A 20,426-nucleotide genomic window follows, 5' to 3' on the forward strand; every position below is an offset into this window, starting at 1 on the left:
CACTGGAAATTGTAATGCATCACTTGAATACACACAGCTGGGCTCAGCCAATGGTTCCTAAAGACATTCTCCAGTGCAAACGCAGGGTTTTGGAGCAAGACAGTTATAGATAGAAATATAAGAAGAGTAACATACCCATCTACTCTGCATCAGGTTGCTTCCAGTTATTAATCTGTATTAAATTGAATGATAATTGTGTAGTTTTTCTAATGACCACTAGTGCTGCTGGATTCACTCAAGGAGGTAATATTCTTAATGGCCACTATGGGGCTCTGCAACCATGTTTGCATCACACGTCTAAGGTAATGTTTTCCTTTTTAAAAAATGTCAGATATTTTAGGATGCAGAATACATTCTGTTGCTTGTCTGCAGAAATGCTAAAAACCTTCCAGTTTTCAGTGAGAAGAAATGTGCACTGTAGTTCATTTCCATCCCTTATCACCAGCTCAGGCTTAAGACCTTTGTCACATTTTAGCTGCTCTGTAAACTGGGGATCAGAACTATTTTTAATAATAATAATTGCTTACATTTATATAGTGCTTTTCTGGACACTCCACTCAAAGCGCTTTACAGGTAATGGGGACTCCCCTCCACCACCACCAATGTGCAGCATCCACCTGGATGATGCGACGGCAGCCATAGTGCGCCAGAATGCTCACCACACATCAGCTATCAGGGTCAATGGGAAATTTGGCCAGGACGGTGGGGTTACACCCCTATTCTTTTCGAAAAACGCCCTGGGATTTTTAATGACCACAGAGAGTCAGGACCTCAGTTTTACGGCTCATCCGAAGGACGGCAGCTGTTTACAGTATAGTGTCCCTGTCACTATGCTGGGGCATTAGGACCCACATGGACCGCAGGGTGAGCGCCCCCTGCTGGCCCCACTAACACCTCTTCCAGCAGCAACCTTAGTTTTTCCCAGGCGGTCTCCCATCCAGGTACTGACCAGGCTCACACCTGCTGAGCTTCAGTGGGCTGCACATTGTGAGTTGCAGAGTGATATGGCTGCTGGCCAAACTTTTTCCAACTTCTAAGACAGATGTCAGAACAACTAACATGCTCTCTGGGACCTAATCAATCAGGTTAGTCCGTTTTGGGAAGACGCAAGTCCGCATCACTTAACGACCGAAAGGTTGGATTTCCTGCAGTGCTTTCCTGTTCATCGCCAGAATTTATCATCACAGGAATAATTTTTAAGATAGCGAGCAGAAGCCAGCTTTATCAGAGGCAAATACAAGTCAGTGCCCCTGCACTGACCTCATCAAAACGCTTTACTTGACAAATGTTTTTGTATAATAACAATAAAACGTTCTATGAGCCCTTTTCAAGGGGTTCCAAGTGCTGAAAAGTGAAAGGCCTACAAACCATATCAAGTATGAAGAGGACAATTAAGGATTCTTGAATACATTCTAGGATGCATTCCAGGCAGGGATTTATATGGAAAGTGTATCATAAATGTTACGTCTGCATTCTGTAGCATATGACGACACATGGTAGACCACTGGGCTTGTGGGAAGAAATACAGAATCCTTTTGTTCTAGGGAGTCTATCTCTCCTATCCTATACAATGCCTTGGATTATCATGCCACTTAACTAATGTGCTTCAGGCTTGGCACTGAGACTGGGCTTTTGTAAAATCAGGACAGTAGAGCCTTTCTTCAATGCTAGGTTCACACCGAGCCAAGGCCTAAGCTGTTGATGCTATCAGGTTTTCCAGATCTGCATTGTGAAAGTAAGAGATTGGCACTGGTCTCAAGTAAGTGCTTGACTATGATAATTGCCCTGTTTTAAAATGATCTAGTGTAACCCAAAAGCAAAAAACAAAACTTGAATGTTAACCCTAAAAGCTCTGTGTTTGCTTACCAGTAAGAACTGGCTTTAAGGAAGATGGCAGGAAACTACATTTTGCTGTTAATATTTTAGTAAGACAACATTAAAGCGTTGTGTGCCATTTAGGAGAGCATGCACTTCCACTACTAAGCTTTATTCAAGACACTTGAAATCAAATTCCAAGGGATTTCTTAAAAATATATAAAGCCCTACTAAACACATTCTGTGGTTTTCTTTTTTAATTTGGGCTATATTAAACATGGAGAACTTGGAGCTATTCAATCTATCTTTGGCATAGATTTCCCAGACTGTGCTCTAAACTTTCCCATAGATAGGATCGGCTTGACATCAGCCATGAATGTTTGAAGAGCAGAAGGAAGTCATCTGGAAAGCGATCTGTCACATGTTCAGAGTGCCTGCAGTGATTCAGTGGCCACCTTTGGCCTAGTCAGTACTATCGTTTTGCACAAGCACTCAGGCCTCGCTGGACAATCATTTCACCCATCCATCCAGTTTCTAATCGCTTTAAAATAACTTTGCCAGAAACAACACTTCAAATGTTCATATTTAGCCCAAATGTTGTCTGTAGACCTGTTGCACATACTGTAAGATTTGTGAATCTCACCCTTTCAGGAAATGGAAGGGATAACAAAATATGATGCTGTATCTGCACTCCAACTTTCCATTTATTGTATTGACTCAAGAAATATAATAACCAATAATTCTTTTTACAGTTTGTGGCAGACTTAGGACACAATTTGATTTGCTAAAAAAATTTTTTTCCCAAGAAATCTGATAAGTTGTAAACATTAAAACTATTTAAACTATTAATTTCAAATCTCCTAGACTTTAAAATCTTTATTTTTTCTTTTAAGAATACATACATTCTAAAATTTTCATGGGACATTAATTAAGAACTGCTTCCTCAGTGATAAAAAGCCCATTTCAGATTTATTTTGGTCTTATATATATTTTAAACTTTTGCTGACAAATAAACGTTAATTCTCTTGATACTTTTAGCTACACTAGCAGATTGACCTACATTTCTTATCATTGCTTGAGTACCAAATAACTCTAATATAACCCTATAAAACTATATAGTTTTAAAGATAGATAAAACTACATATACAGTGTCCTTCTGCATTCTTCTACGCTTCAGATAAATATCTGTCTCATCAGATATAGATCACAAAGAAAAAGAAAAGGACCTGCCCCATCAGCTTTCTCTCTCCAATTAACTTTGATTATATGTTTTCTTCCTTGGTGGTTATCTTAATTCTTCCAAAAACATTTAGTTTATTTCGTTGGTGATAGACGGCTTTGTTGTGTAAAACACAAAACCCCAGGGATTCTTTATGTTAGGGTACACTGTAGCAAATATTGTAGAAAAACAGCTACAGGCATCCTGAAAGCACTGCTTTTATCTCTTGTCATTATACAAACAAAATAACTAGTCTAGATAGCACGAGACATACAAAGCAATCTTGTAATATACACTGGGGGAGAGCACTGACGTTCTTTGCTCTCTCAGTCATTTCACTTTTTTTCTTTGCTTTCTTGCCAAAACTTTGAAAAACAAGCTGTTGCTACCAGTCTAAGTTCCTTTTATGTGACTTGGGAAGCATCCACTTGCATACACATATTAATGACATGGACTATCAGGCAGACTAAGGGCAAGAAAGAAAAGCTTTCAATGTCAACTGAATTGAAGTCTTTCACTTCTTTCACTTCTGTATGACGTACTGCACATTTTGCGCACATTTGGTTGCTTCCCATGAATCTACTGCATAGATGGGATTTATACATATAAGAACAGTATTTGTGTGTGGCTCTCAAGTGGCTCAACTAATGAATGTATTCTTCCTGAACACTGCAGTCCACAGATCACGGGTTTGAGCAAGCTCTGCAGTCAAGGTAAACTCCCCCATGTGGGAAAAATGACATGAAGATGACTCCACTACAAGATGACTACTATTTGGAGGAAAGTATGCATACTCTCATATCTCAATAGCCATGTTCTGGTATGAGGGCTGCAGCAGCAAGGCCCAGGTGATTGATAACTTATAATTGAGGAACACGCAAAGAAAGCAGCAAAAACTATGATTTTCTATTAAAAATTAGTCAAACTTGAAATATTTAAAGATTGGGTAGGCAGTTAAGAAAATGGATGGATGGAAAATTATGGTAAATCTTTATTCCTTAAAACTGTTCAATCAGAATTAAAGTAGTTGCCCTGCTACTGATTTAAGATTTTTAACCTCACTGGAAAGTGAATATTTGTTTTCTTTTCATCAAAGTGCCCTTTGTAGTCCTGAATATGCTATCATTGATTGATCTCCGCGTACTTCCTTAATACTGTTCAAAAGCAAGAACATTTTTGCACACACACCATTTAAGCATGTTTTTGCAAAATGTATTCAGGGACAGAAAAGGTAAGGAAAATGAAGTGAATAAAAGGTTAATTCTAAGATGTGCTTCTTTGGAAAAGCTAGAGGACGGAAACATCGAGTAAGGGTGGTTGTAAGGGAATCAAGATTTGCACATGCAAGTAACAGCTCAGCTTATTTAACACAGTGAGAATTTCATGAGCAGCTAAAAATAATATTGGTTAGATTTCTCACCCCTTCAAAGAAAGCAGAGGGTGGCCTCATATTCACGGGGCAGCTGTATCTGTGATGAAAAGAAGATGATCAGAATTATAGGGATATTCACAAATTAATCACAAGAAAAGAGGCAGTAGTCTACATGTGCTTTTGTGTGTAGTGTGAAACAAAATAGTGTGTATCGCTGTGTTATTGTATATCGGGATATTTTGTATGGAGCTATTCTTGTGTCTTTTCCAGTATATTCGATTTAAAAGGCCTTTCAATCAGCACATTGTAACAGAGTGTGTTTGAAGATCTTACTTTTTAGTATGATGTTGATAGTTTAGGAAAAGTTGAAATCCTAGAGATAAATGTATTTTTTATCTACGTCCTGTAACATAACACCACACTTTAGGTTATAATTGTCTGATACAGATGGCATTTTCAAATACAACATCCCCAGAACACATTTCATTCATTTTGAACAAAATTAGACTAGAGTTTTTGTCAACAACAGCTAAAATTTAAACAGCTTTTAGTATTTATTATTAAACAGCAATATTTATTGTGTTTTATAAAAAAAACAGTTATTGTTTCTGCACATTTGCCATTTGAGATACTTCATATACAACTAAAAATGGGGATTATAGAGAAATAAAAATCAAAAGATGATGATTGTAGGACAACACACACCATAATATTTACTGTAGCAGTTCTTCACTACACATAGCTTATCAATTTTTATAGCCTTGGAACGAGTCTCGAGAACTTATTAAAGTTTCTGTATGTGCTGAGAAAGTCAAAAAGGGATATTGACATTCTCTTGATAACATCAGGCTAGCTTATTTTGAAGACATCCTAAATGAGCTTCTGCACTGAGGTATAAAAGAGAGCCATACACTCAAAGTATATAGACTGAAATTTACAACATGCTTCACCCTGCAATTTTGATGCATTAATTGCCTTCAGACTTGTTTTCTTGTAAGTCAGTTTCTCAGGGTTTTATTTCGCCAGAAAGCCGCCGAGACATTTTATTACCTCCTGGGATCGCTGGCAAAGCACTTCAGATGCATAAAAGCCTAGATTTACTGTCACAACTTTCATAATTAGTATTCCTGTAGGTATTAACTGTACTTTATTGTAGCTGCAGGGTTTTACCCGCACTTAATTGAGCAAAAGCATGCGTTCTAATCTGAGAGACTTAAAAGAGGGCTGTTTTTTTTCTGTTTTCCCTAACCTGCTGACAAGACGACGGCTCGCTGTCTGGGCTAACCCTGAGCCTGAGACCACCCTTCACTAACATCCGGAGGATCTGTGAATGGGATCTGCTCTGCATGTGAGACAAAAATGCACAGCCACTAAAGTACAACATTTTGCTAGCACTGGTCTTCTTACTCAACGTGTTAAGGCATACAGCTGTAATGCTTTCATATTATGGTCCTTATATACCGATTACCTATATGACTCTTTTAACATTTGTGGGATGAAAGCACATCGTTGGTCTTTTTTCATGAAAGCATTTTTTGCTTTGTTAATCATTTCGTCAAAGAGATTTGTTCTGTAAATTGGACATCAATGAAAACACACATCGATATCTATGTCGGAGTATAGGCAACTATTAAACAAGAACCTACATGTTATGATAACCACACCAGTGTGCGTCATTTTAAATATTTATATCATCGTCTTTTGGGAGGAAATCTGAGATACTAGTATGTCTGGCAGGCTGGCTATCTTGATCTCTGCACTCCTTTATTACTTCAATCAGATCCAAAAGGTAACAGGAATAGCATCTGCATAGTCTGTGGTAAATAGTTAATCTCTTGTATTGAATTTCCTGTTTCAGCAACTCTGCCCTAAAGTGCTGCACCAACACGCTCCTTCTTTAATAACCTCAGGGCCCGGATCACGCAGTGTTATGTGAGAATAAATTGAGAAGTTAAGGAAGAACAGAACGTTTCTCCTGTGTTAAAAAATTTAATTGCTAGCAGATTTAAATCCTGGGTGTACGCCGCTGCGGTCCAACACATACACAACCTTTACAAATAATGAGATCCGGGGTCATTATAGTGGCATTAATGAAGGAAAAAGGCTTTCTGCGCTGAACTCGTGCAACCTTTGGTTGACCGATCGCCCTGAAAAAAACTTTTAGGAGCCTTGTAGAATAACACTTTCAAACCAGGGGCTCTTGAATGGCATGTTCATTGTTCACCATCGTTTCATGTTTGGTTAATGTTGGAAACGGAACGCTACCTAGTTTCTCAGTCCCTCCGCCCTGAGCGTTCACCACACGCTGGACTATTCCCCCACTCCAGGACCTAGGACCGGTCTGCACGTCCATATTGCATTCATTTCTTTCTAATATTATTTTAAAAATATGAGATACAAACACTTGTAAATAAATTAAAATGACCTGCTGTGACATAGAGGTTATAAAACCACAAGACATGACACCAAGCAGAAAACGGTGCAGACCCAAGCACACCCAGTGTACCAGTGTACATACAGTGTGGTTGCAAGAAGAAAGAACCTGAAGCCCAGTGTTTATACTAAAGGGTATATTAAACGGGAACTGCAACGCTATTTTTATATTTACAAAACATCCGGTGAGGTGAAGCGGCCTTATTACCATTTTAATCTAATAGAAATATTGCTCTCGACTTTGAGACTAATACTACTTACTTGTTAACTCTGCCTGCAGATCACTTTGGAACATTTCTGCGGTGAAATGTCTGCTGCACAACCTGTACTTATTTTGCTTGGTACAGTATATCACATTACATTTGGTCATTCCAGTGACTAGTGACCAGGAAGGGCTGCTTCACGTCGCGATTGGTAGGCGAAACCAGGGGTTTGCGACAACATGGCAACTTGCGGTACTTGCGCTTAATTCGGAATTTGTCAAGTTTTTTTTATCCATTCAATAAAACAAATTTATTTTGTTACCGAGATTTAATTACCCGTCTGAGAAACTGGGATCGCAGTTCCCCCTTGAAGTACAGAGAAACTACAGAAGTACAGTTTTCTACATATCCCCACACCCAGCCCAGAAGCAGAACCAGAACAGGGCCAGCGCTGGCCAGAACCTCCTTCACCTAGCTCAGCAGCAGACCCAGAGCCAGTACAGCCAGCTACTTCGGACTGCCAATCCATTCATCTGGGAGTTTCGACCTGGCCGTGAAGGCACTGAAGGAGTGAAGGAGAAGGCATGCAGGATCTTCTATGCCATTAGAAGGAGATTCTACAACATCAAACCCCCTCATATCAAATCTGTCTATGAATATTTGAGTGCGTAATCTGACCCATTTCCCAATATGGCAGTGCAGCGTGGGGTCCACTCACAGACCGGGGTTATATACAGTAAAACGGGATAAACACCCCATGGAAACTCTGCACACGGAGTTCTGTAAACGCATCCTCCATGTGCAGAGAAAAACTCCAAACAACATGTGCAGGGCAGAATTAGGTCATAGTCACCAATAGCAATAAAGTATTGGCTACATCTAAAAAACAGTGAACAAAACTCCTACCACCACAAGGCCCTGCTGAGCCAGGTTCTGAGCCCTCTGAGCCAGCTGGTCCTGAAGCTCACTGCCCTGGGCCACACCGACACCAGCCAGCCTCAGGACAGCACTGCTAGAGCACCACAACTCAGACCCAACCACATCACAGCACCGATCAAACAGCAACATCTCACACACATGCAAACACAACATAAATTGGAATGCTACAGGACTCTAATATTTACCAGGGTAAGAAACAGCAAAGACAAGCAGACTCTGATGAAGTACTGGCTTAGTGACCACAATCTGGTCATAGGAACTGGGTGGGTGACACAGGCAGGCCTAGCTGCCCCGTAAGCTGTGCTCCCACTGCCAGCGGGGAGAAATCAAGACAGAGATACACTTTCTGCTGCACAGTGAGAAATACTCTGGCATTAGAGAAACAGTATTTCCTAAAATAACAAATGTAATCACATAATTCCCAGACCTGCCAGAACCACAACAGCTCCCAACCTTGCTGGGAGCGTGGGGAAGTAACTCAACTGAGCTGGCAGCCCCAGTATGTGATCTCCTATCACAGCCTGAGGAACAGAGACTGACCCTCTCAAATAATAACGTCTCATATGGTGTCTGTAAATGTTTACCTATTAAACGAAACTAGTTTAGTTTAGATTAAAACCTTAAGCCGGGTTTGATCTTTACATACTGTAAAGATTTGTCACGCAATAAATCCATTTCAGTACTGAATACTGTACACAGCAAATTCACAAGCGCCGTACTATAAACATATAACCACCATTTATGGATTTTAACTAACACCATTAATTATGTATCAAAGTTGTGTCTGTTCTTACATTCATCACTTCAAATAAGAAAGTGGCAGGCAGCTGTGTAGAAAGGTGATCTGGCAGGGCTTTCCTTTCAGATACAAGGAGCTTCACACCTTGACAAGTGGGATCGTCGCGGTTCCGCGTGGGGTCGTGCCCCCCGCCACCCGTTCCGTCCCCCACGCCTGGGACGCAAACCCTGGTCTCTGGCGTAACGCAACAGGGCACCAACCGCGTGAGCTAAAGGAGACCTCCCCCAGCCCAGGCGGCTGAGGTCCCTGACGTCACCACACCAGCAAGACTACTGTGAGCTCAAATAGCCTCCTACTGCAGCTTTCACTCACTTCCAGCAATACGTCATTACCTACAGCTAGCTGCCATTAATTATTCTGCATATTGTTAGATATCCAAAAAACAATTGAATGACGCAAGTGTCGATAAATGGACTCATAATTACAGAAAAGGTGTTTGTCAAGAAACAGGACTGTGAATCATATGCTCAGGTACCGTGAGTACGGCATAGCTGCAGTTATGCTGAAAAAATATTGCTCAGAGAAAAAAAAAACTTTGACTGGACTAAAAATGACTAAAATGACATGACTAAAATGCACCAAATTAACCAATTTAACGGTGCTGAGCTCTGAGCGTTCACACACCACTCACAGACTGGGTTCCTGACTTACTGTCTTACACAAAGGCACCACTAGGCAGGCCCTCAAGTACAGATGCTGGGTTCGAAAACTCAATAAGTGACAACAGACCAAAAGGTCGGACTTACGTGTAAGGATACGGGAACGTTTCTAAGACCTACACTAGAGCATCACATCTATGGAAATAATATCCGAAAAAACAGTCAGCAAAGAATTTAAAATTTAAGGTTTTGCTTAATCAATGTGTTAGAGTTCTCTAAACAAGCAACAGAAGGAATGGATACACACATTTGGTAATCCTATCAATATAGCATTCATAAAATATTTTGATTTTATGAATGTGATTGATAAAGTTCCACAGGTAAGTGTTAAGATTGAGAATTATTAAATAGAAAAAAGGGTACAAATGAAGGATGAATTCTCCAATTGGGATTGAGTGCTAAGTGGAGTACCGCAGGTATCTCAACTAGGTCCACTGCTGCTCTTAATTTATATCAGTGAGCAAGATTCTGGCATAGTGAGTAAACTAGGATAGTTTGCAGTTGATGTTAAATTAGGACGATTACCAGGGAAAGTACCTGGCAGACGACATTTAATATTGAAAAGTGCAGGGTATTGCAAGCAGGTTCCTACTGTATAAATACTATAAATACAATATGGAAGACTCTGAGCTAGAAGAGGCTACTTGTGAAAATAGGTGTTTACTGTATGGTAACATCCATTATATCTTTTAAATAATGTGGGGAAGCAATTAAAAAAGAAACAAAATGCTAGGATGTACAGTAAGAACCACAGAATTTAAATCAATGGATGTTAACGTTGTATAACACACTAGTAAAGCTTTATTTAGAATGCCGCATTAAATGTTGGTCACCACATTATAGAAAAGCTTCTACTGCTCTGGAATCAGTCCAGGGAAGATCAGGCTGATACATTCCCAGGCACAAAGGAATGTCCTATACTGACAAGCTGGAACTGAACCTTTTGAACCCTGAACAGAGAAGGCTGTGAGGGGACCCGATACAAGTATTCAAATCCTCAAAGGGCACTAGGAAAGCCAGCACAGCGGACTTCTTCAGAGTGAGCAGCGAAACACGTACCAGGGGGCACCAGTGGAAACCAGCCAGCAGACAGAGCAGGTCAGGCAGCGAAGTGAGAAGTTACTCTATCAGTTGACTTCAGGAAGGCCAGACTGTGTCACACCCAATGTGGAATTTAGCCAAGATCACAGGACTGACCACTCTGGGGCCAAGGTTTCAATATTGGTCAGGTAGTCAGGACCTTCATTTAACCTCCAATTCAGAATGAGCAGTGAAACACTAACCAGCAGACACAAGTGGAAACTACATGGGAGTATATTTAACATGGAGGACAGGAGACACTTCTTTACTCAAAAGGATGTCAGCACCTGAACACAACTATTCAGCCATGTTGTTGAAGCCCATACCGTGCTTTCTTTCAAGGAACAGCTGGAGGAGATCCTTAGATCAATTGGCTACTAACTACCAAACAGACTCTGTGGGCTGAAGGCCCTCCTCTAATTCTTAACTCTTCTTCTCTCTCATCCGAGCGTTAATCCCGCATCAGCAGGGTCCGCTTGTCGGCACGCCCATCTCCATTTGTGGGTTTGAACCAAATCTTTGAGCTGACGTTGCCATTAAGTGCAACTGAGAATACTCAAACCGGCGCGTCGCTCCGCCTGCCAGTCAGAGTCGGAGGAAAACAAAGTAATGTAGCCAATTCATAGAGGGGGATTATTAGGAGGCCATGATTGATAAGGGCCAATGGGAAATTTGGCCAGGACGCCAGGGTTACACCCCTACTCTTTTCGAGAAACACCCTGGGATTTTTAATGACCACAGAGAGTCAGGACCTCGGTTTTTTTACGTCTCATCCGAAAGATGGCGATTGTTTAAAGTATAGTGTCCCCGTCACTATACTGGGGCATTAGGACCCACATGGACCGCAGGGTGAGCACCCCCTGCTGGCCTCACTAACACCTCTTCCAGCAGCAACCTTAGTTTTTTCCAGGAGGTCTCCCATCCAAGTACTGACCAGGCTCACACCTGCTGAGCTTCAGTGGGCTGCCAGTTGTGAGTTGCAGGGTGACATGGCTGCTGGCTAATTCTTAACTCTTCTTGATGTTCTTATACTGAGGGGGTTCAAAAATGGCAATTTAATCCTTTTGATTCCAATATTCATTTGTTGCATTTTTAATGTTTCTCAGGCTATAAGTTTGTAACAGGGCTCACCAGCAGGAGGAGAGCACAACCAAACTGCTGTCATCCCCAACTGACTGAAAATATACAGGCTTTCTTTGCTATTTTTATTATGTTTCCAAAGATATCAGCAAACTTGTATTATTGCAGTTTTGCTTTCACCCACCTGCTAATGAGCCTGGGATTGGGGGACCATCTTGAAACCTGCAGTGGACACAAAGTGAAGTGTTAACACCCATCCTGGAGCCACACAGGAGATGGGCTCCTGTTCATCCTCCAAACCCGTCTTCACTCTATGGGTGACAGGAGCTCCTCCTGCTGTGCTCCAAATCTCTGGAATTCTATCCCTTTCCTGAGCTCTTTCAAATCAAGACTCAAAACCATCTTCTTCAGAAGGGCTTTTACTTAATTGGTTCTGTCTGCCCCTTGTACCTGCATGCTAAACTCTTGTTTTTAATTGTGCAAATGTTACCTCTTCTCCTAGTTAACTTTTTTTTTCTTACTGTAAAGCGCTTTCAGACGTTACTTCTAAATTCACTAAGAAAAGTTTCATTAGTATTATTAAAATGAATAGGCTTTTAAGAGAAATCTACTGTAGCTAAGTACAAATAACAAATGTATAAGAATTAAACAAACAGGCAGGCAATCATTGTGGAGGTCAAGAAGAGGATATCTGGAGCAGCTGGAGTGTAACCAGGGCAGAGGAAGTTTAGAAAGAGGAAATTGGCATTATTCTATACAAAGCAATAGCCACACTTGTAGCCTGTGCCTGTAGTGTTCCACATACAATATAAAACTTACAGAAACAGGGATGTATTGGTAATAAATGAGATGGTAAGAAATTAGGTCTCTTCATGCAAGAGAATTACTGTTGAATGATGTTGACAATATCAACAGCAGAAAGCTCAGAAGAACAGCAAGTCCACTTTTATAAAGACCTTATCTAATTGTGCTTTAAGTTTGCCATTTTTTTAAGATATAGGGAAGAGAGTATTGTTAAAACCACTAAACAAAATGAATCTTTGTTTAAAGTATTTTCATTGCTGTACTCCAAGTCTCTCTTCAAAACATCCACCAACACAAAGAGGTCAAACCAAATGCATCACTCATTCAGGGTTCATATAAAAAGGCCATTTTTCCCCCCCTTTACAACCTTGACCAAAAAAAATGGCAACACACAACATGCACCCTTCTACCACAGAGATGCAAGGCATGCAGCTGAAGCTGAAACAAAGAAAGCACTTAAGAGACAAGGTAGCTCAGAGCAAAAAAAAAGAGACCAAAGTGGCAAGATTGTTTACAAGTAGCAGAAGCAAAGTTAAGAGAAAATGTCAGTGGCTGACTTACAACTAAGACTTCCCCTCGACATTGAGAGTTATTATAGGGCTGAACGAGGGTCTCATCTACTGCATTTGTATCTGCTATAAAATGTCTTAACTGGTATAGCATGTGTGTTCTTGAATGAGAGGGTGTAGTTTCTTGCGAGATATTTATAATGCTTACCAGCTTATTCAAGATAAAAACAACTCCCAGAAACCGTCTCAGAGGAGGATTTACTGGAGTGTCGAGAAGAATCAATTAGTTCTTGGGATGTGCTGAAGCTCTTTGGTACTGTCCCAATTCTTGATGGCATCTTTTCACCCCCAGGTTAGTAATGTGACCACTGACCACCCTATTCTCTCAGGAGAGACGAAATGCTCTGGCCACACACCATGGGAAGTGACAGATCCAAAGGTTCAACAGTTAAAATGCAAACGTGCATTTTCACAAAAATTGGAAAATGATCATCAACTTGCCAAAGTCTTGTTACATTCAAACAAGAAAGTTTTGAGTCTGATGAATGTACCGAGGACATCTGCTGCTAACAGTATTTACTTTTTTGACAACGTTTTGCTAGTATTGTAATTTCTGTACAGATGAGAGAAAGCCTAATCGCTCCTCACAGTTTTAGTGGGTCTCTGATGCATTTTCCAGATGGGAAATTCCAACTTCATCCTAATTAAAACAATGATACCAAGTGGTTAATTATGCACTGCCTTACTGAAAATTGCATGAGAGGTTGAAGGTTTCATGACATTTTGGTAGTGTCTCACTTCATTTTCTTAAACTTTTAGATTTTAATGCCATTTAGAGGGCATCCCATTTCACTATTATGTGAACGACTCAAAGCTGAATTAACACAGTCGCAATCAATTGTGCGACTGTCGAAATTAAACTTTCCACAGCTGCTGCTATTGGACCCTTCATGATGTGCGAGGAATTGACACCATAAGACTGAGAATGAAAATAACCATGAAAGAAAAACAAGGAAACACTGTGATCAGCTGCACCTTTAATAAACTATTTTCAATGATGTTACAAAGACAGTTTAGATACAATGGATCATTTTACATGTCCTTAATGTGGAACTTTTAACACTGTTGATGAATTCTTGTAATACTTTACATCAACTACCTGTACTCTGTACGCAAGATCTCTGTAAGTATTAGAAGGCAAGGCATATTGCTAGGGAGGTTAATCTCCTGAGGTTTACCAGGCATGTCAGTGATATACAGGTGTCCTATCAGAAATAACCCAAATATCTCTGCCTGCCTGCACTTTCAGCCATGGGACCAAGGCCACTGAGAGTAGAGAGCATTTCTCGCACTGTGACAGGAAACGCACAAGAGACATAATATCTGAAACGCAGAGGAAACTAAAGACAGAGGCGAACTCTTTTCAGTCTTCGTCTGACCTCAGCACATCAAAGTAGAAAGAAAAAGACCTAGTCCCCTAAAGACTTAAACAACTACAGGGCTGGATGGTGTGTTGAGGAAGGACTGACAGTAACTGCACACCCTTTTCCTTAACGCGTTTCCTTTATGAGAGGCAACCATTGGCAGTTTGTAACTTTCAACAAATGTAACAGAAAACACCTTGAAAAGAAACACACAACTATACTTAAATATAAAAAGGGAAGAATATGAAAGCACAGTTTTTTTTTTGTACAGTAACCTTTCTGAGAGTTAGCTTAATATGGTACAACTACCGAGTGATGTACAGAAATCCAAAAAAGATCAAAACGCTTTGGCAAGTGAAAATCAAAATAGCTGTACAGGAAAGATTAACAAAATCATCATTATAAATAACTTAATTAAACAGATGGGAGATAAGTTTACAAAAGCAAAGCTGTTCTTTCCTAGACCTGAATTATTTTCTTTTCAGTGAGCACAAATAACAAAAACGCACAGGCAGACCCTCTCAGCTGCCTCCTAACACTTTTTGAAGCCATACTGGCAAAACCCCGAGAATTCAGAATACGCTTCCTATTGCATCAGCTCTTCTGAAAGAGGGTGAGGAACACAGAAATGCGCAGGAGTTCTACAAGACCAGTCCAGCACTGGGTCATAATACTGAACGTGAGGAACGGACGTATGGACAGCACAACAAAGGCACCCAGACTGACAGGGGACTCCGACAGGCAAAACACTCAGTGAGTCAATAGCTTAAGTCTTGTGATCCAACTGACCAGTAGAGAGGGTTCCGCTGAGGCTGTCCTGGAGGAGGAGGAGGAGGAAGAGCCTGGGCTCTTTTTAGGCGAGTCTTCCTGGTAAGGAATGGTGGCGCTATTGTGAAGGTCTGCGTTCGTAAAGTATCTGCTGCCCCTGAAGTGATCTGCTGCCCGAATTAAATGCCTGTCAGTGGCCGGTCTGTAGAGCTGGTGAACAGAGGGGCTTTCTTCTATGATGGGTGGGATCCGCTCGTTGCTCATATATCTGTACAAGGCATCATCTCCTGCATGAATGCAAATCCAAATGTTTTAGTTGGACTCAAGGCAAATGAAATGTAACACTCTTTAAAAGCAAATCCTGGTTTCTGCTTTTCCATTTTATGTCACCGTGCTGTTCAGCACATACTTGTGTTTTTCTTTCTTAAATGCAGCATGTAAAGTTAGCAAAAACAATATTTATATCTTAGAAAAGCAGATTCGCTGTGTTATTATAGTAACAGTGGGAACTCTTTCACACTGCACACCGTTTGGATGCCTTTGCAAAAAAAGCAATTCACAATAACAATTTCAAATTAAAACTTTGGTTTATCAATTCAACCATCCAACACAGCCCTACTGAAAACAACAGTGTTCTAAATGAAAGACACAGGAGCAAGCAAGATCACGTTGCACAGAGCTCTACGTTTTTATGACAATACTGCAGTAACTTTTTAAAACTCTTCAGTTCTCTTATTCCTTTTTAAAAATTTTAGTACCTCCATTTCTACGTGCAAGACTGCTTTCTACACCATAAGCACTACTGAAAGACAGTGGAACTGAATTACAAATGCACTCTGATAAAGCAGGATAGACGAGGGTGAATACGTCTTGTTTGGAGCTACTGTGAGGAAATCAACTGCAAGCAGCTGTTTCACAAGAATCTCATGCAAGACATCAATTTTCCCATCCATTTACTACTGCAGTTTAATTGAGCTGACAGCTGTTAGGCTTTAGCCTGTCTGGGCTCAACATTTCCCTACTGGGAGGAGCTTCTCATGGGTGTCAATCTGTGCACAGTTTAGTTAGTAGCCTCAAAAAATAGCTTTTACATCTACTTGGTGCATAGTTCATCAACAGAAACTTGCACTAATTTATACAGTTGGGTATTTCATATAACTGCGACATTTCAGGAGAAGCACCTTGCTCAAGGGGACAACAGCACTGTCCCACCTCTGATTTGAACCCACAACCTTCCAGTTTAGAGTCCAGACTACTAAGCTACTAACCACTGCAACACACTGCTGGCCCTTATAGCTACCTTTTCTCAGCTAGCACTCAATACAAACCCAGCTAAAACGTAGGGAGAAAACGGAGGGATATGAGGATTGGTTGGGAGTCTCTTTGTATAAAAAAGTAAGGCAATTCCATTTTAATTTGACTTTCCAACTTCAAATTCCAATTTCTCACATCCTCCAAAATAACAGCCTAAACTAACTGAGGCTGAATTTTCCACTGACTAGGTTTCTCTCGTGCTCGTATTAATGCCTTCGTTTTACAAGCTCATGCACAACACTTTCTGCGAGCTGCAGTCTGGAGGCCCGGTGCCAGCCTCTGTTCATTCTTCTCTTCCCAAGGCTAGGCTTGTGTAGCTGTTAAGCAAATTCACTGCCACTGGCTTTAAAGAGATTTTCCGGGTTAAAGCCACTTTGCTGATTCCTGCTGCCTGCAGAGTTGCACTGTGCAGAAGTATACCTTTTCTCCCTGCTGTCCAAGGCTTCGAGCAATTATCCATCGGCCCCAGGCAGCTCCCATCCACTGGCATGGACAGCGGTCGAGGTTTTCCTACAAAGGGTTACAGCTTGACGTCAGGAAATGAACTTTGCTGACATTTCAGTAGGAGGCACAGGTTACAGGTTTTCGAATTCTCTATAAGCTTTTTTACATAACGCGCCGAGGAAAAGACTCTCGGTGGACTTCCAAACGAGCCTTTAATTTAATAATTAAGCAATGCAGATCATTGTGGGCAAAGGAATATAAATTACGGTGAACGGCACGGAATGAACTTAAGAGTATCACCCGAATGAGCCATAAAACCCATTTTCTTTACCGTTGCAGAAAACGAGGGAAGCTCTTAATCGAGAGGCCTGGACAGAAGCTGGTGAGTTCTGCTAATTTAGCACTATTGCACTAATAACAGGACTATTAGTTCATTTAAAAAAATATCTTCAAAACACAAGAAATTAGGGCAGGTGTGTTTATGGGGGACTTCTACAGATATTATTCCTTATTCATTCCTTTCTATAAGTTTTGAAAAGGAAGAAGGAAATGCACCGGTAACGTTTCTTTCCTTGAGCTGCACGTCCCGTTTTCCCAAGCCCCCAGGCCTGAAGCAGGCGGGAGCGCGAGGAGCGAGGGAACGGCCGGGCTCCTGCGTGCGGCTCCGAGACGCCTCGCGAAGCGGGGGCGCCCAGACGGCGGAGCGCGCCTACCGTGCGAGGAGGTCCTCTCGCGCATCCTCGCGGGGAGCGCGGGCGCCCCGGCCGGACAGACGCCCAGCTGCTCGTAATCGGCGATGGTGAAGCGACGCCGGCTTTCCAGGTCCAGGAAGGAGTTGGGCGACTCCGAGCCCTTCGGTCGTGCCGTGACGCCTGCGTACTTGTGGCCTTTCACATCACTGTAGAACACAAAGTAAAAAAAAAAAAACACACGGATATTTATGTTTGCTTTTGAAAAGTAAGAGAAATGTATAAATATATTGAAGTTCAGGTGGGGAGCTGCGTCAGCATGCATAGGCTGCAAAGGAACAAGTAATAGGTTTACTCCATGCTGAAAAGAGAAGAAAGAAAACACGTTTCGGCCGAGGAGCCTTCTTCAGGTGTGAGGTGTGAGGCTCACACCTGAAGAAGGCTCTTCGGCTGAAACATTGTGTTTTCTTTCTTCTCTTTTCAGCATGGAATAAACATTTAACTTGTTCCTAAATATACTGAAGTAGTTCAAGTAGGGAGCTGTGTCAGCATGCGGAGGCTGCAAAGGAACAAGTAAAGGCTTATTCCCTGCGGAAAAGAGAAGACAAGAAACACAACGTTTCAGCTATGGAGCCTCTTCGGGTGTTAATATTTTATTGACTGATATTCTTCTGACTAAGAGACGACAACGTCCACAGAGGCAGCATCTCACAAGCAGCTGCTTTAAGAGTGGCCTGTGGCCAGACAGAACACTAGATGTAAACATTTTTACCGCGTCAGGCATGAGACAGGATACACCCTGGACAGGACACTGGTCCATCGCAAGGCGCACGTGCATATGAACACACTCACTCTTGGGGTCAATTCTCCTAGAAGCCAATTCGCCTACCAGGATGTCTTCGGACTGCGAGAGGAAACTGCAGCACCCGCAACACAGGGAGACCATGCAAACCCCATACAGACAGCACCCCAGGTCTGGAATGGAACCCGGGACCCCAGGCTGTGAGGCAGCACTGCGTCAGCCCATGACCCCTATGGCTTAACGCGAGTGTTGACTGCAGACACAGTACCATCCACAGGCGGGCTGCTCACCGGGGGGTGTAAGGAACGGCAGGTGGGGGTGGGATGTACAGGTCCAGAATGGCGGGCTTCTCCTTCTTGATAGGCGAATCCATAGCGCTTTCAGGAGACAGGGCCTTGGTCAGGGGAGAGCCCGTCTGCAACAGAGAACACGCGGTTGAGAAATCCCCCAAACCCCACTGGATTCCAGGAGGAACACGGCACCACTCCACACCCAATCCCCCAACTCAAACACTCACGCCCCACCTCGTATCAGCACTTGTTTCGTTGGAGGGCAAGCTGGTCCACATCGTGTATTCCTTACAACTTGCTAAAACAACTGTAAACTGAGTCAGCCCACTGACTAAAAAGTTTATTTTTCTATACAAGTCCATAATATTGCAAAATAAGAATGATTATTTAGGAGCACTTATGTGGTACGGAGCTAAAAGAACAACAAAAGAAACCAGTCATCTAGTGATGAAAAGGCCCTTGTCAGTACAATCTGCACAGTTGTGACGGCTTGAAGCCAATTTCTTTTCCCAGCACAGAAACAAAGACCCGAGATTTTAAATAGAAGATGCCAGCTCTCATCGGATGATGCAGGGTCCTTTTGTTCTTTAATAGGTCACCAATGTTTTCAGGAGTTCGAGCATTAACATTTCTCATTCACTCATATTTCCTGTATATGGGAGCGTTTTAGATTTGGATGACTGTTACATAAGTGGATTAATGAGGTCCATGATGTTTGTTTTGTTCATCAAAAGCGAACGAGCATGTTAGCCTCTTTAAAGAGCTGCACACTTCTTCCACATTCATATTGTACTACAATACTGTATCTTCAGGTGTATACAGAAATACAAACAACACTTTATTAACAATGCAATGCCAAGACTAGACAGCCTGTTTAAGAGTAATATTAAGAGAGCCGTAGTTTTTATTAAGGGTTATTAAGGCTTTAGTCTCAGAACAGGAAGGTTGTGGGTTCAAATCCTGGGTAGGATACTTCAATTAAGTATTGAGCTGTACAAATGGGTACAAATTAATTTCTCTCCATGTCAAATTGTCAGACAAATGTTTTTTTTTGCACCCTTTGGTACCTCCCAAGTACGAAATGCTGATTGATTAACAATCTAGATTAGATTCTAGAATACTAAATTTGTGGCACAATCAAAAGGACACGGTTTCACAAAGATGATGCACACCGACGAGGAGAATGGGGTAGAAACTCTGGGAATCTTGATGGCAGGAATATTTCAATGTGAAGTCATTAAGACGGGGGTCCCAGAGCTACAGTCCAGTAGGTTTTATAGGTAGCCTTTAACTAATCAATTTCGAAATTTAACTTTGATCGCCGAAACAGGTTTTTTTCATTTTTGCATTTCAGAGAATGTAACAGCTGATGCAGTGAGTAAGAAGGATAGCTGCATTGCGGGTTGCCAGGACAAGGACTGCAACAGCACTGGTGAAATCGCCCTCAGCAAAAGAAGCCCATAAGCCAAGGATGGCTTTTCCTGATCAAGTCCCATCGAGAATTTCACCTGGCCACGTAGAGCGTGCATGTGGGTGAGACCTCATGGCTGACAGCGTCCTGGTGGTCTTGACTATATTACAGGCGTGTAGGCATGCAAGTAGTTGCGGTGCAGGTCAATGCAGTGCTGAAGTAAGTTCAGAAGGCCATTGGGAAAACGAGCAGAGAGACACCATGTTCCACGGCTCTAAAAGCTGAGGGCACCTCTGTGTGCTTTCATATCCTCAGACAGCGTGAACTGACCCCTTTGTTATGAAAAGGGACAGATCTGGAAAGAGCATGTAT

General features: G+C 41.8%; 1 protein-coding gene across 2 annotated transcripts in view; it reads right to left on the reverse strand.

Annotated features, from left to right (window-relative positions):
• LOC148675355 (connector enhancer of kinase suppressor of ras 3-like) overlaps positions 1-20,426 on the reverse strand; it is an 88,344-nt gene that overhangs the window by 32,263 nt on the left and 35,655 nt on the right. For both annotated transcript variants that reach the window (XM_088626609.1, XM_088626610.1), the window contains exons 10-15: positions 18,644-18,768; positions 17,576-17,760; positions 16,839-16,928; positions 15,126-15,391; positions 11,784-11,821; positions 4,455-4,503 (exon numbers count right to left, since the gene is read on the reverse strand). In XM_088626609.1, the coding sequence (XP_088482735.1) occupies positions 4,455-4,503; positions 11,784-11,821; positions 15,126-15,391; positions 16,839-16,928; positions 17,576-17,760; positions 18,644-18,768 (753 nt within the window). The remainder of the gene's footprint in view (positions 1-4,454; positions 4,504-11,783; positions 11,822-15,125; positions 15,392-16,838; positions 16,929-17,575; positions 17,761-18,643; positions 18,769-20,426) is intronic.

The sequence above is a fragment of the Lepisosteus platostomus genome, chromosome 3 (genome assembly GCF_059453375.1).
Source record: "Lepisosteus platostomus isolate fLepPlt1 chromosome 3, fLepPlt1.hap1, whole genome shotgun sequence".
Lineage (NCBI taxonomy): Eukaryota > Metazoa > Chordata > Actinopteri > Semionotiformes > Lepisosteidae > Lepisosteus > Lepisosteus platostomus.